This window comes from Magallana gigas, chromosome 4 (assembly GCF_963853765.1).
Source record: "Magallana gigas chromosome 4, xbMagGiga1.1, whole genome shotgun sequence".
In the NCBI taxonomy this organism is placed as follows: Eukaryota; Metazoa; Mollusca; class Bivalvia; order Ostreida; family Ostreidae; genus Magallana; species Magallana gigas.
Genome location: NC_088856.1, coordinates 6700273 through 6726904, shown reverse-complemented (window position 1 = coordinate 6726904; position 26632 = coordinate 6700273). Strand labels below are relative to the sequence as shown.

The window sequence follows — 26632 nt, the reverse complement described above, 5'->3', positions numbered from 1 at the left end:
CCAGCTACAAAGCAAATACGTACATGTATGCAACTTTATTTCATCCTTCAAAATGTGTGAATTTACTTGAAATTTACCATTTATAATTTGAATCAATTCATACACTTACCCAAAAGATGTCCTATTCCTTCCTGCTTGTTTCCCAGGTAACTTGTCAGAGGCTGATGTTAAATGTTGATTCCTTGTCAGTGTCATTCATACACATGTATTTAACAGAGATATTGAATCTGGACTGACATTTTTTAGAAAGATTTGAGTTGAGTGATTAAAAAAAATAATAATATCTTTACATACTTTTCAAAAGGATTATCACTATCAAAATCAGGGTACTTCATCTTACAAACTGTCTGTCTAAAATTCATAAAGCTATACATTTTTTTGTATCTTTTAAATGAATTTAATTACTGGTATGAGGAATATGGGTTTCATCCAATTGAACCAATTGAAAAGCAACTGACAATGATTGAATGAATCTTGGTTCAATTTCTGGTTCAAACACACATTTTCACAAAGTATGCATTAAATCTTTTCTTGAGCTGGGAGTAATTTCATGTGGTCTAGCCAAAATTCTATCAATCAAGCGCCATTGCACTTAATCTCCTGTTCAATAATCTGACAACAAAATGGAATAAAAAGAGGCCTGCCATAAGTTTCCTGCCAACTTATACAGATGAGACTAGAATCTCTGAAGTATTTTGTAAATCGCTTATCTTAAATTGATTTAAAGATTGATAACTAGCAAAATAAAATAACACATAGTTAAAGAATGCCAAACTGATCACATATCACAAATGCAGCAACTTACAAAAATGTTCAGATTTTATTTTTTATTTTATATATACCCAGAATTACAAAACAATCACTTTCTGTCATAAAAATATGTATATCACTCAGAGAGTTAACAGAAAGCAACACATCAGTGACATATAGAACACTGTCATTGCTACAAATCACAATTCACCCGAATGTAGCGAGTGTTCAGATATTCAGTCGTTCTTGCTCCTTAATCACTCGTCCATCTGACACATCTACTGACTCTAACCGCTTCCAGCGGGGGTATACTACATGTGTTGCCTTGGCAGTTATAAGTCCTAGTGAAATCTGGAAACAGAGTAAGGGAGAAAACTCTAAATCTGTTACACTATCAGAAAAAAGATGTAATAACAAAATTCAAACCTTTTAACCTCAATGAAATAAAAAAAAATATGGTCTCAAGATCATGAAAAACTCAGACGTAACTAAGTCAAAATTTCAATCTCTCTTAAAACGGTTATCTACTTATTTGTGTTGAAATGGAGGCATGCAGTCTACATTTACACATGTATATGTTGCTGTAACTACATGTACAATTTATTAAGGCAAAGTACAAAGTCTGACATAAATCAAAAACTGCACAATGATCCTTCAGCATCATAATCATCATTGGCCCCATCAAAAAATAAATCTTTTCATGGTATTTAAACTACATTTTCATATATTCTGCAAAAACTTCAATAAGTTCATTGGGTTCTGATACGTTTGTGCATTTATCAAATGCATTAGGTGCTATTGTGCATTTATCAAATGCATCAGGTTAGCACCTTTGCAGAAATTTGCATCGGGTAAGAATACAAAACTTTACTATGAATTTCTCTGCCATAAAATATTGGCATTCATGGATAGATTTATCGTATTTATGTCCTTTGACCCTTTTGGAAATGACTTTTAATAAAGGTCAAGTCATCATTAGTCATCCGGAGCTGTGAGGACAACAAAACGTACAAGTTGGACACCTTGGAACCTTAACTTGAGCTTACCCTTCACATGAAAAATCTTCACTGTTTGATTTTATATATGATACAGAATGGGTTAACACAACTGTACAAAGATAGGTGAGAATACTTACAGGTCCGTAAAACCTGCTGTCTTGACTGAGTCGAGCATTATCGCCCTCCACCCAGCAATGGCCCTTAGGAACTTGTATTGTCCTCTTGGCATAGTTCAACACTCTAAAACAGACATAAAGAGAACAACTGCAATACTGTATCAATTACCATCAAAACAGGCTCGTGGTGTTTCGATCTCCATCACCATCTGTCGCATCTTCTGAGTGACCTTCACCCTGTGGATGAGTACTGACCTTCCCTGGCGTTATGTCCCGTAAATGACCAGTGCGGTCGGACGTTGACAAAGTTCCCTTCCCATTTTGACTTCCTTTCTTCATAATCAAAACTTTTGACCAAATAGCACCCCACATATAAACTTAATAATTTTTTTCTAACAAAATTACAAAATGAAATTAAGTTCACTTACCCTTTGGGGTTATCCCACTGTGGGTTTATTTTCGTGTTTTCTGGAATCCTGAAGATGTAAATGTATATAGTTAGGAACAACAGACAATAAACAACAGAAATATTGAGAGATATATGCTGTACCCTCATAAACTGAGCGATTCTTGGACAATGTTGGTACATCTACTGCAACCTCATACATGTACCGCATACCTTACAATCAACTGTGTTCATAATTCAATAAATGCAACTGCTGGATCAACAAGGTTTTTTTTCAGAAAGATGAATTTGTATACATAGCTAGTTACTGTCACAGTGGTAAACATTTTTTCAGTGATCTAAAGCATCATGAACTATAATTGCTAATATACATTTCACAGCTAGTTGAAATGTTGCTGCAGACCAGTCAACAATCAAAACTGAAAACCAGTCAATATTTCTCTTGTTTGACTAACATGATGTATTATTGGTGAGAAATAAATAAAACACATTTTAAATATGATCTTATACCATAATTGTTATCTCACTCGTTTTTTTAAATACTGGCATAAAAACATCTGACAATAGGTAACAACTGATTACTGTAAATTCCTACTTAAACGCGAGGAATTTTTATAAACGTAAAATCGCGAGAAGCATCTCTTGCAAATTTCAAACTCTCACTATTATTTTATGACGGTTGGGAACTATAAGAAATATGAATAAATGTTACGCGTTCACGCTTTTATATTCTCACGATTTGATACAAAACAGCGGGATTGTGGAATTAAGTACTCGCGTAATATAAGGAATTTACAGTTACTGTATAGCAACAACCTTGACAGGATTAAATATACAATGATCTCTGTAATGGATCTAGATATGAAAAACACAGGGCCATAACTGGGCATTATCATCCCACATCCTTTATGAGTCTGGTTAACTCCTACAGTTTTGGTTTCTGGGACTTATTGCGCATGCTGACAAGATTAAATATTTAATTAATGATCTCTAGAAAGAATGTGTGCTTAACAACACAGGGTCATTTCTGGGTGTTATCATCCCACATCCTTTATATGCTGGGTGTAACTTCTACAGTGGTGGGTTCTGTGACTTACTGAAACAATGCTGACAGGATTAAATGTTTAATGATTTTTACAAAGAATCTGTGCTTAACAACACAGGGCCATTACTGGGTGTTATCATCCCACATCCTTTATATGCTGGGTGTAACTTCTACAGTGGTGGGTTCTGTGACTTACTGAAACAATGCTGACAGGATTAAATATTTAATGATCTTTACAAAGAATCTGTGCTTAACAACACAGGGCCATTACTGGGTGTTATCATTCCACATCCTTTATATGCTGGGTGTAACTCCTACAGTCGTGGGTTCTGTGACTTACTAAAACAATGCTGATAAGATTAAATGTTTAATGATCTTTACAAAGAATCTGTGCTTAACAACACAGGGCCATTACTGGGTGTTATCATTCCACATCCTTTATAAGTTGAGTGTAACTCCTACAGTGGTGGGTTCTGTGACTTACTGAACGATGTCTCCTTCCAGTCCTACCACCCTTTTTATGATGTACGTAGCAGGATGTCTGGGAGACCTGTAAACAGAACATTAAACCTTAATTCCTATCTCAGTTATCTCAGTGAGATATATTGTGACTATAACGCCTGTTCCAAATCTCAGACCTTTATCCAATGTCACATACAGTCATTCTGGAAATCTTGCCCCAACTTTGACAGCAAGTTACAATGGTATATACATGTATATATTATATTATACATGTATCCTACACGGCTCATGATTTGTTACCCTTAGAATGTGTTCCACATTAGGTGCTTGGTTAAAATTGGTTGCCTAAACTTATTATAACACTGTATTAAGAACTACTTTATAGCAGTGACATGAAATAAGCCTTCTTATACAATATGTTTATACAGTAAAACGCGGTTATAGCGAACACGCTTATAATGAATTGACGCTTATAGCAAAGTAAATTTCATTCCCAAGACTCAATTTCATGTTGTAAACTTGACGGATATAACGAATTACACTTATAACGAAGTTAAATTGCTCGTCCCTGGGACTTCGTTATAAGCGTGTTTTACTGTAGTAATACTTTAAATCATATATTCATTATTTTTTCATCAACCTCTATTAATTATTGTGAGCTACAGGAGGAAAACAAAAGGAACACGATTCTGGGATTGTTACGAATTTTTGGCAACTGATGATATATGCATTTTCTTTTATTTATAAGGACGATCTAGAACTTAAAAAAACAAATAATAAAGCATTTACCTTGGTAGTCATTTTTATATATTCACGTATAGTACTCAGTTTATGTTAAGACCCCCGACACATTCATACTCCACTGAGATTTACAGATATATTAATACTGTATACAGGGAAATATTCGCCCCCGTCTTATTTTCGTCCCTTTCACTCCCATTGTCAGTGAATTTAAGACTGGACGAATTCCAATGTCTCAAATTATCTCTCTTTAAACACAACTGTGTCTTTGCCAATTTGAGACAGGGCAAAACTTACTGCAAGTGTATCAGGCTGAAAAGTACATGTGACGAAAATAACTCTGTGTACAGTATACATGTACATTAATTACAGGTAGGACTTACTTGATGGACACAATATCTCCATGTCGGAGATTTCCTTTCTTCAGAAGACTGTTGGACTTGCTCAAGAAAACGTAGTCATGACTTTTGGAGTCACTTGGGTTCAAAGTTTCCTGAAATATATTATATGATACACCGTAATTGTTGTATTCATGTGTGCTGTATTGCAGCAAAATTCTGAATTCTAAATTCAGAAAAAAAGAAAAAAAAATTGAATTTATTATTTTTTTTGCTTGTCAATAATATTTTGGATGAGCCTCCCCCCCCCCCCCTTCCAACTATCAACACTGATGCTATATCCTGGTATAAACCTCAGAAATTTATAACCATATAATGGTTGAATCATACCTGCTTAAGCAAGATACTAACACAAATCCTGGTAAAGAGATATTTATTAAAAAGCAGAACTGTAACTTCTAACAAACCTGCATAGAGATTCCATCGACCCGGGCCACGTAACCCACTGCCTCTCGGAAGGCATACATCCCTGGGATAGTGGTCATCACCACCCCCAGGCATACCTTACCCGCCTTTATCAAAGTCTCTCTCATAATGGCAGACAGTCAACCTACAAAATAAGAACTCAAAATAAACTACTCTTCAAATTACTCATAAGTCAATACTCTTCACTGCGTGCATCTTGGCACTCTGCATTTTTCCTGGCTTTAGGGACACAGTCCTAAGCCTGGTATGACAGCTGTGGGGTTCAACGTCATTTCAACAGTGAATGTAACATCAAAATTATATTAAATTTTTTAATATTCTCTGCAAAATGATGCTAATAACAGTATGTGATAAACAATGTTATAATGAATGAAATATGGTGTAGTGAATGTCTGAAACCTACATGTACCATTATGTGCAAAATCCTTTAATTTTATATTGGACACAATTAAGTTTCTAACAATAGGGCTCTACATAAAATTGGTGCGAGTTCTTCAGGATACTTTTTTATCCTTATGTGGTAGAGCAAAATTTCATGAATTAAATATGTTTATTATATTATATGTATTATTGCATAATTTTGGTGATTATGTTCAAATCTTTTTCTAACATGAAAATATTTGAATATTGGTGCATTGTATTATATTATATTATTATTATTTAGTCAATGCAATATTTAACAAAAATATTTAATACAGTTATCTAACCTTAATGTAAGAGTCCTATCATTTGTTATTTTTAACTCTGGCAATGCAAAATCTATATTTAGAAGGAATACCCTTTTTCCTGTATTCCTGTATTTCTATTGGATAAAATTGGTCAGCTGTTACTTTATTGGTCATGTGACAATTTTAGTGGGAAATTTCTTTGTTAAACCAGTTCCTATTTGGAAGTCTACTTGTGTATACTTGAAATTTACATTCTTTATCAGGTCAGTTAATTTACAATTTTTTTTTATACTACCTTATATTTAAATACAGTTTTATTGTGAGATTATTTATAAAGATATCTAAGATAGTATATAATTGGCTTAGAAATGAAATGACTAAATATCAGAAAGTTTGTTTAATAGTAAAATTCAGTCTGATCAGTGAGTACAAAGCATTGTAAGTGTATTTTCTTTTCTTAAATTTAGATTATCAACTACAGTATTATTTATACATCCTGAATATTGTTCCTAATCAACCTTTACACCTCATGTGAGGTAAGCATTGTTTAAACATGGTTAAAGCTTAGTTCATGTATAGTTATATATGAATATATATCATAGTATTAGTAGTATTATGAAACTGATTAATATTTCTACAATTTAATTATAAACTCATGTGAAATAAGTTTGACATGATTACGTACAGTTCTATTTATACAGATGTGATTATTATTGTTTATTTATTTAATAAGCAGATAATTTAAATATAGACACAAATATTTTTGAGTCTAGTTTGTAAAGAGGAATATTTTCATATTTTGTCAAAACTACATGCTTGTAAGAGTTATCTTTCCTAACTCGCATTTATTTTATTGCAGGGTTTATTTATACCTATTTTGTAATTGATTACATCAAATAAAGAAGTAAATTGAATTCATCTCAACTTTCTATCCACAACGGACTTAAGATCAACCCAAATACCCCGGGTTACAATGGCGCCCAACGTGTTTTGTGGATCTTCGATAGACTGTGAGTGAATTTTCCGGAACCAACCAGCCGTCGAAGGGTTTGGACTTTAGATTTACAGACACTTTGTTTATTTCCGGTAGTGACAGCACCTGCTCAACGAAGATTATTATTCTGACTTTCTAAAGTAATTCTTTAATTAAGGTTTAATTCAATTAGAAATTTAGCTTTAGACACTTATTTTTGAGTGCCATATTCAACATTTACTCTGCATAGTGAACATTTTGTTGAATTATCATTTACATTGGTCTGTTGGTATTTAGAATAGTATTATCACTCTGAGTATTGATAGTGAATTTTAGTGATATTATGTGAAAGGAAATAATGATTTCAAGTGATTTCTCTGGGAATTCTGGAATTCTGAGAGGAAATTCTAGTGCTTGTGTTTTGTGAAATATATCAATATAAGTGAAACAAATTGTGAAATCAGTGTGAATGAAATAAGTGAATTCCAAGTTCAAATTTATCGTGATTCTGAATTTAATTATCATTCATCATGAGCGACGAGGAAGATAGTGTCATCAAAACTCAGCCGACTAGTCCTTTTCCGTCCGAACCAGTTGACAAAGCGGTCTATGAGAGGATGCTGCACACATTCCAATCAATGGGACTAAATCCAAAGGGAAATAACCCAGCAGAACTTGGACAATGGATGAAAGACTATATAGCCCAAACAAAAGATATTCCACCAGGTGCTAGTAAAGTGGAACAAACAGGGGTAAGACAAGATGTAAAACCAAAGATACCTCCACTCAGTTTACCATCCGAGGGATCCAGCATATCAAGGACACGATCTGTGACAACTTTGTCTCCGTATCCCCCGAAAATAAGAACATTCTCCGGTGGAGATAACAAAGGAGAAACAACCTATGACATCTGGAGATATGAAGTGAAGATGGTGTTAAAAGACTCAGGCTACACAAGAGAACAAAAAGATTTCGCCATCAGAAGGTCGCTTACAGGATCAGCAGCCAGGGTAGTCATGTACCAAGGCCTGGATAAACCATTAAGCGATATTTTAGAAACATTAGATAGCGTGTACGGCAGTGTAGAAAATAAACAACAGTTATTATCAGAATTTTACGGAGCAAGACAGAGACAAGATGAAGACATCACAGCATGGAGTGGGAGACTGGAGGAAATCATCGGAAAGGGATTAGAGAAAGGAATAGTTAGACAAAATGAAGTGAATTCCATGTTACATTCAATGCTTTGGACTGGACTGAGACAGGAACTTAAAGATATAAGTGGATATAAATACGACAATATACAAGACTTTAACAAGTTAAGAATAGCCCTGAGACAAATCGAAAAAGATCATCAGCAAGATCAACAGAAAACATCCAAATCAAATACAGCTACCAGTATATGCAAATCAACAAACAGTACAGCAGAAAACAGTGACATGGAAGAATTAAAGGGAATGGTGCAACATCTGGTGTCCTCCGTTCAACAGCAAAACGCTCCACAGCAATACAGAGGAAATCAACATTACAGAGGAACACAATACAGAGGAACATACAATGGACAACAACAGAGAAACTCAAACACGTATCAAACATCAGCTGACAACAACCAGTTCCAACAACAGCAAAGAGGACCAACTGCAGACAGAAACAGAGGAGAGATCATCTGTCGTCGATGTGGACAAGCTGGACACATAGCCATAGGATGTCGTGTGAGACTAGACCATTCACGTCGCAATTTAAACTCCAGGAAGCCTATACAGAGGGGCCGGTATTAGGCTGGAATAACAGGATATCTCGTGGTCCCATTACTACAAACAATTATGTGAAAACACCAATACCACCAGGGATATTTGGACCTCCTACAGAAACGGAAATTATTATCAACGGAAAAAAGATATCAGCTCTCATAGATACAGGGTCCACTGTATCAACTATAAGTGAATCCTTTTATAACAAAGAACTATCTCAAAGTGTTGACATGAAAACTTTAGACAACATTCTACAGATTGAATGTGCAGGAGGAACTCAATTACCTTACAAAGGTTACATAGAAGTTAACTTGAAAATACCTAAAAACATTTCTCATACATCAGAACATGTAATGTTAGTGGTACCTGACAGTAAATACAGTCAACAAATACCTGCTTTAATTGGAACTAACGTTTTGGAATCCATGATGCAACTACTCAAAGAAGAACATGGAGTTCAATATTTACAGAATTTATCTCTGACTACACCATGGTACTTCAGCTTCAGATGTTTGAAAATACGTGAAAACCTACTCAGAAAAAAGAACTATAGACTTGCAGTTGTAAGAACAGTGAATAGAATTACACTCCCGCCAAACAGTGTTGTTGATGTAAACGGATATTATGACGAAGAAATTCCGTATCATAAAACTTCATCAGTTTTACAGTCCTCTACTTTAACACCGGACTTCAAAGATATTGATATCACGAACACTCTGAGACTGTATAGTTATAAGCAGAACGGAATAATTTCTGTAAAATTGTCTAACGTTACTACAAGAACTATAACGGTACCGCCTAAACAAATCATATGTGAAGTACAGCCTGTTATTGTCGAGAATCTACAACCGTGGAAATCTGAGACAACAGAATTCTTAGATGAAGTCGATATAACAGAAAGTGATTTAACCACAGAACAGTTACAAAGCGGAAAAGATCTCCTATTGACTTATTCAGATATATTTAGCAAGGGAGATAATGATGTCGGCCATACAGACATGGTAAAACACAGGATAGACCTTACAGACGACACTCCTTTCAAACAAAGATACCGAAGGATTCCGTCATCCATGTACGACGAAGTGAGATCACACCTACGACAATTATTAGACACTGGTATCATCAGACCATCACATTCACCATATGCGTCTAATGTAGTGTTAGTAAGAAAGAAAAACGGTACTCTTAGGATGTGTGTCGATTACCGTCAACTAAACAAAATGACAAGAAAAGACAGCTATGCTCTTCCAAGGATTGAGGAATTACTTGACTGTTTATCTGGTAACAAATTCTTTTCGCACATCGACATGAAGTCTGGATATCATCAGGTAGAAATATATGAAGATCACAAAGAACGCACCGCATTTTCCGTTGGACCACTTGGATTCTTTGAATATAATCGTATGCCTTTCGGTTTGACCAATTCTCCAGCAACCTACCAAAGACTTATGGAAAATCTACTAACAGATTACAACTTAAACATATGCTGTGTTTTCATAGATGACATTATAATTTTTGGCAAAACATTCGAGGAACATCTTCAAAACATCAAATTAGTATTCAACCGCATCAGAGAAGCTCATCTTAAAATATCTCCAGGAAAATGTGAATTCTTTAAGAGAAAAGTGAAGTTCATTGGACATGTCGTGTCTGAAGAAGGTGTGGAAATGGATCCAGATAAAACAGAAAGAGTTATTAACTGGCCGAAACCGAAAACTCCTGAGGAAGTTCGAAAATTTCTCGGATTTGTCGGCTACTATAGGCGATTCATTGAAAACTTCAGTCGAATTAGCAGACCATTGACAGATCTCATGCCAACGCCAATGAAAAAGACAAAGAGGAAGACAAAGACCAAAGAGTGGAAATGGGGAGAAGCACAAGACCAAGCTTTTGAGACGCTCAAGAAACATCTGACGTCATCACCTATTCTAGGTTACGCCAACAGTTCACTTCCCTATGAACTTCATACGGACGCTTCAGGTGATGCACTAGGAGCTGTACTTTATCAACAACAAAACGGACATAAACGTGTAATCAGCTATGCCAGCAGAGGATTAAACAAAGCAGAAAAGAATTATCCACCACATAAAAGAGAATTTTTAGCACTTAAATGGGCCATCTGTGATAAATTTAAAGATTATCTTTATGGACAGCAATTTACCGTTTTTACAGACAATAACCCAGTTACCTATGTGTTAACAACAGCGAAACTTGATGCGACGGGTCATCGATGGTTAGCAGCACTGGCAGCATTTAATTTTGATATCAAGTACAGACCAGGAAGAAGTAATGCTGACGCAGATGCTCTTAGTCGTTTTCCGATGAGTATCGAGACAGTCCAAGCTATCTGCAATTCTGCTACTTCATCGTAAGTAGAATCATTGACTCTTTCATCCGATGTTATACTTAATGATATAGACCCGAGAGGAATGAGCACTGGAAACATCATAGACTGGGAAAAAGCACAATCCTTAGATCCAGACATCCACCATGTCATAGAGTATGTGAGAAATGAACAGAAACCGCCCAAGAATGAAATAGGATCAAATCCTCTACTCAGACAGTTCAACCACCTGAAACTGATAGACGGAGTACTTCATCGTGCTACACATATAGATGAAGAAACCAGACATCAACTTGTGCTACCTATCGAACATGCGTCAACAGTACTTGAAGCATTACATGACGACATGGGCCACCCTGGCAAGGATAGAACTTTATCTTTGATACGTGACAGATTTTACTGGCCAGGAATGCACAAAGACATAGAGACCTGGATTGAAGAATGTGGACGATGCACAAGAAGAAAGACTCCTACCAATCAACGAGCACCTTTAGTGAACATCACAACCACCTCTCCATTAGAATTGGTTTGCATGGATTTTCTGACCTTAGAACCATGTAAAGGAGGCTATAAACATATACTGGTAATTACTGATCATTTCACCAGATTCGCCATGGCCATTCCAACAAGAAACCAGTTAGCTAAGACGACAGCAGAGATGTTCTATAACAACTTCATTGTACATTATGGCATCCCAGAAAGAATACACTCGGACCAAGGAGCCAACTTTGAAAGCAGAGTGATTCAAGAACTTTGTAAAATCATGGGTATGGAAAAATCTAGAACTACCAGCTACCACGCCATGGGAAATGGAATGTGTGAACGCTTTAATCGCACACTGTTAAATATGTTAGGTTCACTAGATTCCAGCAAGAAGACCAATTGGAAAGCATACGTCAAACCATTTGTACATGCTTATAACTGCACTCGACATGAAAGCACAGGACAAACTCCATATCTTCTGATGTTCGGAAATAACCCAAGATTACCAGTCGATGCAGCATTTGGTCTTCGAGTGAACGAAAAAGAACCATCTACTCAATACATCAAGGATCTACGAGAACGAATAATCCAAGCCCATAAACTAGCAACAGCTACAGCAGAGAAAGCCAGAAACAAGCAGAAAGAGTGTTACAATTCCAAAATCAGAGGAGGTACAGTGAAAATTGGAGACAGAGTTTTAGTGAAGATCGTTGCATTTGAAGGAAAGCATAAACTGGCAGATAGGTGGGAACCAGATCCTTATATAGTTATTGGACAACCTAATGAGAATATACCTGTTTTTGTGGTCAAGAAGGAAAACGGAGAAGGTCGTAGAAGAACATTACACCGCAACCTTCTATTACCCATAGGAATACTAAAGGACACACCTACCCCACAACTCCAAAAACCTATTCCTGTCAAGAGAAAATCGAAAATACTGAAAAAGGAGCCTACAATTAATCCTACAGAACCTTCCAAAACTGATGATTTTCTTGAACATTCTTCAGAAGATGAGTCAGAATGGAGGTACGCTGTGATCAGTCAAGAAGAACAAAGTGACAATAATTCAAATATTATTGGTGAATCTCAAGTTCAGACTGAAGCAGACCAAGATCCAGCAGAGACACAAGGGGACGCCCACTCTTCGAGGGACACAGTGAGTGTTGAAGAAGATATCTCTGTGAGGGACAGTACAGACAGTAGCGCTACACAGAGTGAGACGAATCAGGAAGAAACACTTGATAACCAAGATGCATCTCATACTGAATCCGAAGACGAGGAAACGCAACCAATGGTTCCACTTCGCAGATCCACACGGGAGAGACGATTACCTCTTCGTTATAGGACTGACGATTTTCAGATTTCGAAGTCGATGAGAACAGCAACACCAGACTGGAAGGAACGAATCCATTGCCTGACATCATTAGCAGCTAGTTCTCCGTTATTAGAACATTTACGACCAGAGGCAGGAAAAGCGATTCTTGATATTTTGACGTCTAATTCAGTGAAGTGAATTCTGTGAATGTCGGGACGACATATTTCAAACAGGGGGGAGAATGTGGTAGAGCAAAATTTCATGAATTAAATATGTTTATTATATTATATGTATTATTGCATAATTTTGGTGATTATGTTCAAATCTTTTTCTAACATGAAAATATTTGAATATTGGTGCATTGTATTATATTATATTATTATTATTTAGTCAATGCAATATTTAACAAAAATATTTAATACAGTTATCTAACCTTAATGTAAGAGTCCTATCATTTGTTATTTTTAACTCTGGCAATGCAAAATCTATATTTAGAAGGAATACCCTTTTTCCTGTATTCCTGTATTTCTATTGGATAAAATTGGTCAGCTGTTACTTTATTGGTCATGTGACAATTTTAGTGGGAAATTTCTTTGTTAAACCAGTTCCTATTTGGAAGTCTACTTGTGTATACTTGAAATTTACATTCTTTATCAGGTCAGTTAATTTACAATTTTTTTTTATACTACCTTATATTTAAATACAGTTTTATTGTGAGATTATTTATAAAGATATCTAAGATAGTATATAATTGGCTTAGAAATGAAATGACTAAATATCAGAAAGTTTGTTTAATAGTAAAATTCAGTCTGATCAGTGAGTACAAAGCATTGTAAGTGTATTTTCTTTTCTTAAATTTAGATTATCAACTACAGTATTATTTATACATCCTGAATATTGTTCCTAATCAACCTTTACACCTCATGTGAGGTAAGCATTGTTTAAACATGGTTAAAGCTTAGTTCATGTATAGTTATATATGAATATATATCATAGTATTAGTAGTATTATGAAACTGATTAATATTTCTACAATTTAATTATAAACTCATGTGAAATAAGTTTGACATGATTACGTACAGTTCTATTTATACAGATGTGATTATTATTGTTTATTTATTTAATAAGCAGATAATTTAAATATAGACACAAATATTTTTGAGTCTAGTTTGTAAAGAGGAATATTTTCATATTTTGTCAAAACTACATGCTTGTAAGAGTTATCTTTCCTAACTCGCATTTATTTTATTGCAGGGTTTATTTATACCTATTTTGTAATTGATTACATCAAATAAAGAAGTAAATTGAATTCATCTCAACTTTCTATCCACAACGGACTTAAGATCAACCCAAATACCCCGGGTTACACTTATACCCTCTAATTCATGCTTATAGTAAATTGAATAGCTGTGTTTGAATGTTTTATGTAATATTTTAATAACTTTGAAATGCCTTCACTTGTTAACCTACAGAGATGCAAGTGTTAAGGGGTAATGCACAACTAATGTGAAAGTTGCTGTTCGTAATTAACACTCTGTAGTAAAATAACTACTTTTTATTCGTCAGGGACGATAGACCCCAGGAGGGGCCCTCTTCTCATCACTCGAGGCTCATGAAAAAATTCATGTAACATAGTTATAATTAAATGTACCATTGCATTGATTGACAACAAAATGACGAAACTGATTGATAAGGTACATATCTTATATAGAGAATTTTTACCAAGCTAAAAAATACACAATTTTCTTACCTTACGGTTTTTAATATAACTTAACATGCTGAAAAATTAGCCAGCATTGCCTCGATATGTTGTTCGTGTATCCACACGTTTCAGCCCATCGACACTTCAGCCACTTTTCAGACTTTTCAATGAGAGGGTCAGATGACTTACTGTGAATTTCTATTAATTCATGGTTTAATTAAACGTTTAGGTCTTCGTTGCATTTGATGGGTCATGGACCCTTTCTCTTTTTTTTTAACGAATGTCATTTGGACGACTTGTCTTGGAGGCGACTTGCCCTGAGACCGGGTAGAGCAATTAGTCTGGTTTCCGCCCCCGCCACTGCGTTTTCACAAAAACGAAGTGAAAACGCAGGGTAACGGGACGTTTCGCTCCTATAGACGTTTCGCGCTGAGACGTTTCGCTCCTAAAGACCTTTCGCGCTGAGACGTTTCGCACCTAGCCTATATCATTTATTATATATTATTATAACATATATAGCGATGTTTTAAAAATAATAATATTTAGATAAATATTTATAAATAAATATATATGCGTGTCATTATTGACTTTATTGAAAACATATGATCATGTTTATAGTTGTGGCACATTCACTGATAACTTTAATATTGTATAAAACGACAATCCTTGTGAAGATATATAATTATGTTTATTTAGCAATCGTTATTAAGTTCTGAATCGGTCTCCTAATAAAGGTGTGAAAATTAAATTGGAGGCGCTCCATGACAAGCTAAAGAGGAGAAATTAATTATGAGACGGGTGTTAATTACATGTATGAGAACTAGCGGTTACATATACATTTATCAGCTGTTTATGCGACATGATGAAATACATCGTAATTCATCATATAAAATTTATAACTATAGCATTAAATGATTTATTTTTGACGTCGTCGTGTCAATAACTGCCGTCAGGTGAGCAGGCAATTTGAATAACGCGCGTTAGCGCGTTATGATAATTTGTCTGTTCACCTGACGGCAGTTATTGACACGACGACGTCAAAAATAAATCATTTAATGCTTATATTTACATTCCCTTACTGAAGAAATCAATTGTTTACTTAAATAAATCGATATTAAGTGCAGATCACGGAGGGAGTGAATAAGTAACAGCAAGAACAGCTGTTTTGTAAAACCGGTTTAAACTGGTTTTCACATAGACTGTTGAGATGAGATCGACGAGCATGAAAATATAATCCAAGATAAATAACTCTTGAAATGTTGCTTTTTACAATAAAGTCAACTTTTTTGTCGAATAATTATAAAACATGGTGTTTTGACAACATTCATGAAATACATTTTTTAACCGATAACATAGAAATCACTGTTTGAGAACTACTTATGTAAATTACTCGTAAATTCATACGCAGTGAATATGTGTTGCATTTAGAGGCATTAACCATCACGGAATTTAATGGAAAAACACAGTAGAATGTAAATATATCATATATAATATGCAACTTAAAAACAATGAAAATTAAAAAAATATATTGTTAATTTTGCTTACTTTTTGTGTCGTTTTATCCAGGTTTTTTTTATATAAATCATTGGAAAACTTTTTTTTCATTTATACACAATGTTTTAATTTAAAGGGACTTGGACACGATTTGAGATCAAAAAATTTATTTTTATTTTTTATGTGTAAAATGGTTAACTGGTGCATTTTAAATGATTGACCAAAATGTGGAATGTTAAAGTCAAGTTACAAGCGAGATACAGAGGTAAGAATTGATTGTTATGTAAACAAAGCTCGAGTCTTATAGTTGTTTACAAAAAATGTAATGTAGAGAATTACCATTTCTTTAACAAAGTGGCATGTAAAAAACAAATTAAACTAATTCAATATCTTTATAAATACTATTATCAACAAAAGAAAGATGCATTTGATTGAAACTCACACCAATACAACACATATGTAAAAATGACAATATTCAAGCTTTGTTTACAAAACAAAGAGTTATGAACTCTGTATCTTGCTTATAACTTGATATTTGACTTTCAAATTTTGACATAGCATTATAAACTTCTTTATTTATCAGTATATTCATTGAAAATGAAAAAATGAAATTTGAAAATTTTAGGTCAAATCGTGTCCAAGTCCCTTTAAGTAAATATAATGAGTAAATATTCATATGAAATACCTCGCAATAATCATATAAATTTTCTAGAACGATATATATAATGCGATGTTTTAAGAAAAATATTTATACAAAATATTAAAATTGACTGCATTAAAAATCCTTCTTTCTTAAATTGTCTTTAAACAAATCTGAATTTATACAAATACAAATATTTTATTGGCACAGACACAATTACAATAATTGGCAAAGGCCCAAAGAATATATAAGAACATCATTGTATGTTTACAATAGTTGCATGTACAGTATATATATTTTTATATTTTATGTAATGAACCAAATCATTATCCGCGTGCAGATATAATTATGTTTATTAAGCAATCATAATTAAATGTCTAATCAGCTTTCCCTTTTTTATAACTCCACGTCCAGCTAGAAGTGAATGGTGTTAATTAGTTTACTGCATAATTACCACATAATCAATAGGCGCGAAACATTTCGGGGCGAAAGGTCTTTCGGGGCGAACCGTCCCGCATTCAAAACGCAGTGGCGGGAGCGGGAACCAGACAATAGCGCAAATTTCAGGTATCACACCGGTAATTGTTTTCACTATATAGCACTATAGAGGGGAAAAAATTCTTAAAAATCAGTTTGTATTTTTCATGACAAAATATTCGGAGGAAATGTTATTTGTTACCTATCTCATCAGCTAACACCATAAAAGGGGCAAGCGATACTGCATTTTCTCAAAATATCTAGCTCCAAACAGGTCTACCCTCAAAACCACGTGTTTTACATTTGTATGTAAACAGACTGCACACTCCCCAGGAAGCTGCTGCATGTGCCCTTAAAGAAGTAGTCCCTGTGAAAAAAGATCATCACCTAACAAAATACATGAAATATCCTACTCAGTGGTACAAAAAATTTTAAAACTACAAAGTAAAGGAAAATGTAAAAATGCAGTCAAGGAAAAAAATAATTCTGAGGTATATATGGAACTACAATTGACTAAGTTCATTTAGTTCATTTTGATTGGCCAATTACCGGTGTGATACCTTCAACTTTCATTTTTAATTTCGGATGAGCCATGGATGACACAGCGTCCAACTCCCAGCAGGTAAAGATGAACTTTAACTTTGAGGATCCAAATATTGCAGAAAGATTACACGGAGTGGAGAAACGTTACCCAGTGGGTTGTTTACCGCAATCTCTTACGACACCTAGTACTGATAAAGCATAGGCGTCGGAAGCAAATTGAAAGTGGGGGGGCTAGACTAATCCTCAGAAATATTGAGAAAAAAGTAATTCCAAAAATCATGGAAATCCTAATCCGTGGGGGGGGGGGGGGGGGGGGGGGGGGGAGTATACCTATACTTCCAAAAAAATTTAAAATACTTATCCTAAATTTTTTTTCCAAAATCAGGGAATTCCTAATCCGTGGGGGGGGGGGGGGGGGGGGGGGGGGGGGGGCTAGTATGCTTCTGAATCTAACTTCTCAATCTTTCAAGGTAAATTTAGGAACAATAATATTTCCTACGACAAAAAGTGGGGGGGCTAAACACTCTATCATGCTATGTTTGTAATGGTTAGGTATAACTTTGCAAAAAAAGTGGGGGGGCTAAGCCCCCCCTAGCCCCCCCGGTTCCGACGCCTATGTAAAGCTAAACGCTGTTTGTTCGAGAAAATAGATAGCACGGTATATGAGCCTAAAGCCAAAATGGTGGCATTTAGGACAAAACATAACAGAATTCAACCCTGGCTTAAGGCCTTATACCTGTATTACGATATGTCATGTAAAGATACCAGAACTGTTGATTTTGTTGACACACCATTGGAAATCTCATCACAACACCTGCTAGAAAAAGTGACTGCTGATGTGAAAGATATTAAGACTAAGAAAACAATTTACAAAGTCACATTCTTCATCAAATCTGGACGAATCCAGATACAAGGAACCAGCTACATTGAATTTGTGTCCAAAGACCTTCCATTGCTGTTAGACATTGTACATAAAATTTGTGGACCATTGGAACTCCTGCAAGAAGGCAATTTGATCTCAGTACATCACTCAAATGAAGAAACCAGTCCAAAAACAACTACTACAAATAAATCCAACCATCTGAGCCCCAACTATATGGATGCCCCCCAAAACAGACTTGATCAACCTTCGTTGCAAGCAGTTCATGTAAGTCAACCTAAAACATTCTGTAATGTATCGGTATTTGGGGGGTAATTTTCAGTGTAATTGGGATCCTGTTCAGAGTCTGGGTGACCCTCGTAACCCTTGTAACCCTGCTTCAGAACATAGCTTAGTATAGAAAAAAGGATCTGTTACCCTCGTAACCCTTGTAACCCTGTTTCAAAATATAGCTTAGTATATAAACAAGGGTCTGTTACCCTCGTAATCCTTGTAACCCTGTTTCAGACCAGAGATAAGAATAGAGACATAGGTTAGTTAGTATATACAGAATTTAATTCAAGCATGGTTGAAGTTTAAATTAGGAAGGGTAAGTATTATATTAGTCTGGTTTGAACGTTTCGTTTGTAACTGGGTTACAGAATTGCTGCACTGGGAAACTGTACTGCATTCTTGCCGTATATGCAATGGGGGGGGGGTCAAATTTTGTAAACAAAGGAAGATGCTCAAACCCATATTGGCCAGAAAACCTGTAACTGGTGAGAAAGCATCCTCATGTACCAGTAATGTAGATTCAAGTTTGTTTAAATTGTTTAAATTTTGTCTCCCATGGGTAGGATAAGCCCAAATTGGAAGAGGAGTCAACTTCTTACATAAAAAGGTATGAAGAAAAATCTTCTGGAAAAGCAAAAAAGCTGAAACTTGTGTGAAAGCACAGGTTGTGCAGACTAAATTTTGATCAAATCATGATTCCCTGAAAAAATTGGGGCCCCAAGGGGGGGGGGGGGGGTAGGGTTGTCTCTAAAAATTGAAGTAGAAGGAGGAAATGAAAAAGTAGTAGAGGGGTTTGGGGGTCTTGCTTATAGCTACATTGTGTTTGAAATGCAAAAATAGCCAGGTAATTAAGGCATTATAGGTGGGGGAATTCCCCGCCTCCTGGGTCTTAGAGACAACCCTGGGGAGGGGATAAAAATTAAAGAGAAAAATCTTCTCACAAATACTAAAACAACAAAAGGGGCTTGATATTTACCATAGAAATATGTTGATAAATATTGGAAGACTTTTTGTGCAAAATCTACTGTGCTGAATTGTCAAGATATTTTGAATATGATACTGTAATGCTAATTTGATTTGCTATTGTTGCTCTGGTGAGCAATCAGGCCCCTTGGCCACTTGTTAACAAGAATTATTAAAGTTTATGACCAAAAAAAAAATTTCATTGTCTTTGTTGCAAGGCTTCTGGTAGGGAGGGAGGTGGTCATTACACACTATATATTACATTTTTTTACTGCATATATGTATATGAGATTCCTAATGACAGGTCTGTGTATGGACTATGGTACTCAGGTGACCGTTAAGACCCGTGGGCCTCTTGTTATTTTATTCTTCAACACTTGTTACAAATATCTCATCTGCTTGTTGATATAACAAATATTTCTATATTTTCTTTAGAAAACCGACAATTTTGATGTTAAGTTGAGAAAATCTGATGCATTACGGGACATTACAAATCACAATGACCTCAGAGTTAAGGAAGGAAAAGCATTTTATCAGCCAGGTAAGTCACATTTTATTTAACATTCAGTAGCAAATTTGTTAAGAAGCACTATGATTGATTCATTTGCTCAATGATGAACACAAATTTGCTGAGGTAATAATAGCTACAGTATATTTGTGGCTGTAGGTGGCATGTCACCTAAAACAACACAAGCTAACACACCACTTTTAAAAGGGGCTATACCATCTTAATCAGTAAACACGGGATCAAAATCACTATCATTTTATTTTCAATCGTATTTTAAATATTTTTAAAGCTTACACCAAGTTTTCATTAGTGTATCAATAGAAAAAAATGGCGTCCAAAATCGAAAGTTATTAATCCATGATATATGTCTTAACTGAACACAACACTTTTAAAATGCATTGCATCTAGAAATGATAACAGAGGGGTCAAACACCAATATTTTTTATCTAGAATATAGTCATGCTTAATAAAATGTGCTTATTTGATTGGCAATCTGTAGACTGATTATCCAGAAAATTACCCGACTTATAAGAGGGTCAATGGCAAAATCTTATAAATAAACCTGAAAAATGACAACCGACTTATAGGCGAACAATACTTATAGGCGAGTATATATGGTAATTATTTCTTTTTAAAGCAAATTTTCAGCATGGTGAGCCACTTAGGAAAACTGACGGTAACAGCTTTCCCTGCCAGGAAGCACTGCTTATATATAATCAGGAGAAACTCTTCGAGCGGATTGGCTGTATCAAGGTAACCCTTCATGGCAAGGAGAGTCATGGTACGGGATTCCGAGTGGGCAGCAAGTACTTCATGACAGCCTTCCATGTTATGGAGGATGTTCTAAGTAAGTGAATGCGTATATTCTTGTCAAGGCAATTTAAATTTAACTGTTTATACCATGATTCAGTTTTGTCAGTAGATCTTTGAACACAATCCAATTTCTTAGATGTTAATACTCTATACATGTGTTAACTTGGTGATCTTAAAATGAGTTTAAAATTGTTTTCTGGTTATCATATTCAAACTGTAAAACAAAATACATGTATATAAGATGAGAGAAATAATGATGGACCAGAGAGGGATTCAAACATGGGTCCCCATAATCTCTAGTCAGGTGCTCTACCAACTGAGCAGTCTGACCATCACATTCCTCATTCCTTAAATGAGCTTCGCCCTCAAAGATCACCCAGGCTCATTACCTGGCAGAAGTTAACCTGTCTGTTTCGATTAAAGACTGGTCATGGCACCAAATGTAACAGGATGGAAGAAATAATGATGGACCAGATCGGAATTTGAACCAGGGCCCCTGAATCTAAGTCAGGTGCTCTACCAACTGAGCTATCTGGCACCGATATTCGAACTGGTCTGACTGTAACATGTATTTAAATTTTTCTTAAAGTAGAAAAAATTGTAAAAAAACCAAACAGTATTGTATTAACAAAAATTTAAGTATTCTGCTTATGCAGATTACATGGTTTTTTTTTCTAGAAGGTGCACTTTCTTTATGGACAACCAAAGAAAGCATTTTGTTGTTTAGATAGCAACAATGATGAATAGTAATCTTTTGTATATAATATCATTGTAGTTCTGTTTTGGGAAGAAGTATACAGGAGATTGACAAAGGAAGAAAGAATGCAAATGAAATGGACAGATGACAAAATACCAGTTGATGGAGCATGGAAATTGTCCAAACTCTTGACATTTGTGGACCCCAGCAAAAGGAGTAAGCTAGGATATACAGTAGTTAATATGATTGGAAACAAAAACTTGCTAAAGTTTTGAACCTCAGATCAAAAGCAGCTACCAGGGTTTATCATAACCTTTTGGCATTAATGCCTACATCTGTCTTTTGCTTTGAAATAAGGATGAAAACATTTGCATTTTATTGTTTAAATTAATGTTTCAATAGATTACAATAAATTATTGTCAACATGTACATGTTTGTGCTCACCTTAACATTTTGATTTTTTTACAGAAGAATTGATTGAGATAGGAAAGCAATTCATCACCAACCATGTTCATATTAAATTTGGATTTGTGAGAGACTGCGAGTACAGTTCTCTTGCTCAGTGTTCATATGAAGTAGCATTTGTCTCTCCATCTCACGATGTTGTTATTCTGGAGCTAATAGAGGATACAAACTTACCGAATCCATTTCACCTAAAAACCATTAACGCAGCAGCCACAAAACTTCATTTAATTGGTCATCCTGGTGGTAGAAAACTAGAGCATGACCCAGCATGCAAAATCATTAAGGACCAGAAAGAGTTAGAAAATCTAGTGAAAGAGGGCATATCATTCTTTACCAGTCGAGGTTGCAAAGAGGACCAAGTTAAGGAAGATTACAAGCCTTGCATACTGTCTCCAGACCACCTTCTCTTCCATTGTTCAGAGAGCATAACTCATGGCGCCTCTGGTTCACCACTCATTGTCATCATCAATGAAAAAGAGGCCCAGGTGATTGGGATGTTGCTGAGGGGACACCCCAAATTCTACTACAACTATGACAAACGAAATGGCGTTCGTCTCGATCTGCTTGTAGAGTCAGGAATCTCCATGGAAAAAGTTCATTCCCTACTTATTTGTCACTCTTTACATGATTTAGCCGCAAATTTATTTCCAGAGCAGTTATAGGTTTAACATTTTACATTCAGAGTCTAACTCTGAGGTAGTTTTGAGTTTCAATTAATAACATCATACATAGCATAATAGGAGAACATTCCTGTATGAAATCCAGTAATACACGTCTTTTTTGCCAGAGATTGTGTTTATGAAAGGACGCATCGTCTCAAACCATGGTCTGCAGTCCAAAAAGCTATCTCGTAGATTAAAGAGATATTGGCCCTGGTTTGTGATGAATTGGAAGGAAGACAAAGACAAAAAGAAAGTATTTCATGTATATATCTGTCTGATTTTTATGAAGTTTTTAATAATTATGAAATTATGTTATTAAATCATATTTTATTGAATATGCATGTGTACCTGTATCATTTATCCTTTCTGTATCATTGTTGACTTATTTGAGGCTTTGTTGTTGCATAATGTTTTAAGTATTATTTTCCATTTCTTTTTACAATAGCTATAAAAAGAATTGCGAGAATGAATGCATTCGTGTATTTTTTGTTTACTTGAAATGTATTACTTGTTGTTCATGGAAATTTGTTTGTTTGTTTTTTGGGTTTTTTTTTTTGGGGGGGGGGGGGGTGTTATTGTGTTCACCCTGGGAAATAAAATACATGAATTTGTAAATTGCGAAATGATATTAGGTCAATTTTTTCTGTGTATTGTTTTGTGCATGCTAAACATAATTGGCAACTTTTTGTGATTTATATTACTCTTTAGTGTAAGTTTAAAAATAAAAACACTTAACATGAGCAAAATAATAATTGAGAGAACAAACAGAGCCGTTGGAATATTGCTTCTTGACATGGTTTATAATATAATTGAGCAAAGGAATTTTTTTTTCTCTTTTTTATAACACGGGTGCTTAAAGATAGAATGACCCCAGGGGCTTCATGTGCGGATCTAGAGGGGGGACTTTCTTTAAAATACATTATAAAATTATCCCAAAGCAAACTCAAATATCTATCGGAGCCCCTTGGGAAAACTTTCTGGATCCACGCGTGGGCTTTACTCTGTCTTCAAGCACCTGTGTTCTATAAGTGTAACGTCATTTCCATTGGCAACCTAAAACAGTAGGTGCGTTCAGAGTTGTACCGTTGGTGAAATGGAGATTTACCGCTGGCAGCATTTGGTTGCCATTGGTGAACTATGGTAGCCAATGGTCACCAAATGCTGCCATTTGTAGCAATTTGTATAGGTAGTACCATGAACGATTTTTTGTCAAATTCAAACAAATGGTAGCCTTTGGTTACACTTGGTTACCAATTGTAACCATTTAAACATATAAAACAGTTAAAAACAAAACAAAATACCTTTCCTCGGTGTAGTGTGACTGTTTCCATTTAAAACAGCTTCATTGAGTGATTTATTATACTCTTTCCCAATTATATAAATAGGTCTACAAAATGACTATTAATCTAGCTATCATTAATACAAAGAAAGTAAAGATTAATTCAAATTAATGCAAAATTGATAACAAATATTTAACGCCAGAAAAAAGTATATTAATTAGAATCAATTTTAACAGGAGTTTGGACTAGCTTTGGGTAGTTGTGTCAAACAGCAATGTGACATATGCCTATCAGTTATTTTTTTGCTGACCACTCAGCCATGGATCTTTGAAATCTACAAGATTTGTCTGGCTTATATATAAAGCCATTTCTACGCAATCTTTGCATATTTCGCTCGATATCAGCATCATTTTAACTTGATTTAATGCAAGAAAAAGTAACGTCCTACCGAGAGTCCAAGCTTGAATATCAAAATGGTTCTCTATCACATATTCTCTATAATGATGACATGTTTCTGGGTATAGAAGCTGGTTTTAGAAGCCCTCAGTTGTATTCATTCAATAAGATATGCATATTATTACTTATTAGGTTTGTTACTGACTGTTTAAAGAAATTTGTGGGGTCGGTAAAGTCCATAGAAGGCGAGGCGAAGCCGAGCCTTCTATGGACTTTACCGACCCCACAATGGACTTTACCGACCCCACAAATTTCTTTAAACAGTCAGTAACAAACCTAATAAGTGTTTTGTTTTGTCGAGGACCTAAAGTTTGATATGTAAACAAACGTTTGTGTAGAAAATCAGTTCAAATAACGTTACGTCCGCCATGTTGCCCTATAAATTTTGACGCTTGCCTTTTAAAGAAATTTGTAAGGCAGCCACGTGACGCGTTTCATCCAATGACGTCGCGACATTCTAGTCCGAGGCAAAACAAATTTTATTCTAAAGTCTTTTTTTACATCAGTATCTAGAGGCATATTATAACCCGCCATGTTGAATTAGCATAATGGCGTCACCTACCAAACTTGCCTAAGCTCTAAGCTGCTGGTAGAATTGGTGACCTCATTTGAAATTGAAAGTACACCAATGGTCAACATTGGTAACCAATTGCTACCATTGGGAACCATTTGTAGACATCGGGGACCAAACTTGCCGTTGGTAACAATCTGGTGAACTCTGAACGCACCTAATACAAGAGGTCCACAGGCCTTGACAGTCACCAGAGTACCATAGCCCTTAGTTGGCGTGTGAGAATCTCATGTTTGCCTTTCAAGCTGACTCTATTGAAATATGGTGATAACAAACAGCGTCTAAACCAAAAGTCCTAAGGAAAAAGACCAAACAGGAGCAAAGCAGACACAGACCTCTACAAAAATAAGAGGTAGGATCAGGTGCCATGGAGGAGCGAGCATCTTCTGCATCCCCTACCGCATCCTCAGCATTCGACCTAGCGGAAGATTGTATTTGGTGACAAGGTCGTTGTATCGACTATAGAACTTAAGAAATGATAACTTCAATCGAGACTGTTGATAATCTTGTTTTATCAACCAACCTCATGAACCTGTTTGTCAGTAGCTTGTCTCGTTTTAGAAATTGTTTATACGTAGAGCATGCCCATGCGTACCGAATCAACTGAGAAACAAAAGCTCTATAATTATGCAGGTGGTGAAGGTATATTGCTTCATTAGCATGGAAAGTTGAAGTCATCATGTTTATCATAAAGTTTTGTTGTAAGGTTACCATTAATGTTTTGTAATGACTCGGACTCTATGGTATATTATATTTCACTAATGGGATATATCGAGTCGATGTGAGAATGGAAGTAACAATTGATAGTTGACAATACGTCGTCAATATACTTAATGTCAAGTTAAAGGCCACAGCGAGTGATTTCTTCTTTCTTTCTTTTTTACATTACAATTCTTTGAATAAATTCAGCTTTATATTAATATAGAAATAAGTCTGCTAACAATGGAGCACAATTGGTACACTTGGGAATTCCAATAAATTGTTGGAAGACCTGATTTCCCAAAACTACATAGAAACGCAAGCATCTTTTTCATATCCTCTTTAGAGTACATGTATTTGTGTACGCAATCTGAATGTTTTTAAACAAAATATTTTTGTTAATGACTGAGACTCCATTTAATTTTAAAAAAAGCTTTTAATTCATGAAAATGGGGGGGGGGGGGGGGGGTACAAGAGTCGGGGGAAATTCAGATTATAGCTCATGAGGCCAAAATTGTAAACTTTTGGTATTAAAATTTCTGCAGGTCTTTAATAATCAATCTATAAGAATATTCACTGTTTCATTTATAATGCACACAACATGCATAAAGCGAACTTTTTCTTCAAGCATGCA

The 26632-nt window shown here is 35.2% G+C and overlaps 3 protein-coding genes across 5 annotated transcripts; 2 read left to right on the top strand and 1 right to left on the bottom strand.

The window, feature by feature from the left end:
* Nucleotides 1-812: 812 nt before the first annotated feature.
* Nucleotides 813-14723, bottom strand: LOC105348945 (mitochondrial inner membrane protease subunit 2). 2 transcript variants are annotated; one of them, XM_066081080.1, is made up of 7 exons: nt 14631-14723; nt 5324-5466; nt 4902-5011; nt 3800-3865; nt 2293-2340; nt 1886-1988; nt 813-1101 (listed from the first exon to the last, which is right to left on the bottom strand). In XM_066081080.1, exons 2-7 carry the CDS (start codon nt 5447-5449, stop codon nt 979-981), a joined length of 576 nt encoding a protein of 191 aa, XP_065937152.1. In that variant the 5' UTR covers nt 5450-5466; nt 14631-14723; the 3' UTR covers nt 813-978. The 2 variants fall into 2 exon arrangements, with proteins under 2 accessions (XP_065937152.1, XP_065937151.1); XM_066081079.1 differs by having other exon boundaries at nt 14626-14706.
* On the top strand, nt 7514-8586 carry LOC136274723 (zinc finger CCHC domain-containing protein 12-like). Its single transcript, XM_066082260.1, has 2 exons — nt 7514-8381; nt 8474-8586. The coding sequence occupies exons 1-2, from the start codon at nt 7514-7516 to the stop codon at nt 8584-8586; spliced, it is 981 nt and encodes a 326-aa protein (XP_065938332.1).
* Nucleotides 14724-18355: 3632 nt separating the features above from the next.
* On the top strand, nt 18356-23327 carry LOC105348944 (uncharacterized). Of its 2 annotated transcripts, XM_066081078.1 has the most exons (6): nt 18356-18878; nt 20283-20388; nt 20993-21202; nt 21944-22081; nt 22334-22923; nt 23118-23327. In XM_066081078.1, exons 1-6 carry the CDS (start codon nt 18411-18413, stop codon nt 23130-23132), a joined length of 1527 nt encoding a protein of 508 aa, XP_065937150.1. In that variant the 5' UTR covers nt 18356-18410; the 3' UTR covers nt 23133-23327. The 2 variants fall into 2 exon arrangements, with proteins under 2 accessions (XP_065937150.1, XP_011456860.3); XM_011458558.4 differs by having other exon boundaries at nt 22334-23327.
* The last annotated feature ends 3305 nt before the right edge of the window (nt 23328-26632 follow it).

Coding starts and splice junctions, on each gene's coding strand:
- LOC105348945 (XM_066081080.1), bottom strand. CDS start 5,449: ATGAGAGAGACTTTGATAAAGGCGGGTAAGGTATGCCTGGGGGTGGTG. Junction 5,012..5,323: donor TCGATGGAATCTCTATGCAG/GTTTGTTAGAAG, acceptor AATATATTTCAG/GAAACTTTGAACCCAAGTGA. Junction 3,866..4,901: donor GGAGATATTGTGTCCATCAA/GTAAGTCCTACC, acceptor TTCTGTTTACAG/GTCTCCCAGACATCCTGCTA.
- LOC136274723 (XM_066082260.1), top strand. CDS start 7,514: ATGAGCGACGAGGAAGATAGTGTCATCAAAACTCAGCCGACTAGTCCT. Junction 8,382..8,473: donor CAAATCAAATACAGCTACCA/GTATATGCAAAT, acceptor TCCGTTCAACAG/CAAAACGCTCCACAGCAATA.
- LOC105348944 (XM_011458558.4), top strand. CDS start 18,411: ATGGTGGCATTTAGGACAAAACATAACAGAATTCAACCCTGGCTTAAG. Junction 21,203..21,943: donor TGTTATGGAGGATGTTCTAA/GTAAGTGAATGC, acceptor ATATCATTGTAG/TTCTGTTTTGGGAAGAAGTA. Junction 22,082..22,333: donor TGTGGACCCCAGCAAAAGGA/GTAAGCTAGGAT, acceptor ATTTTTTTACAG/AAGAATTGATTGAGATAGGA.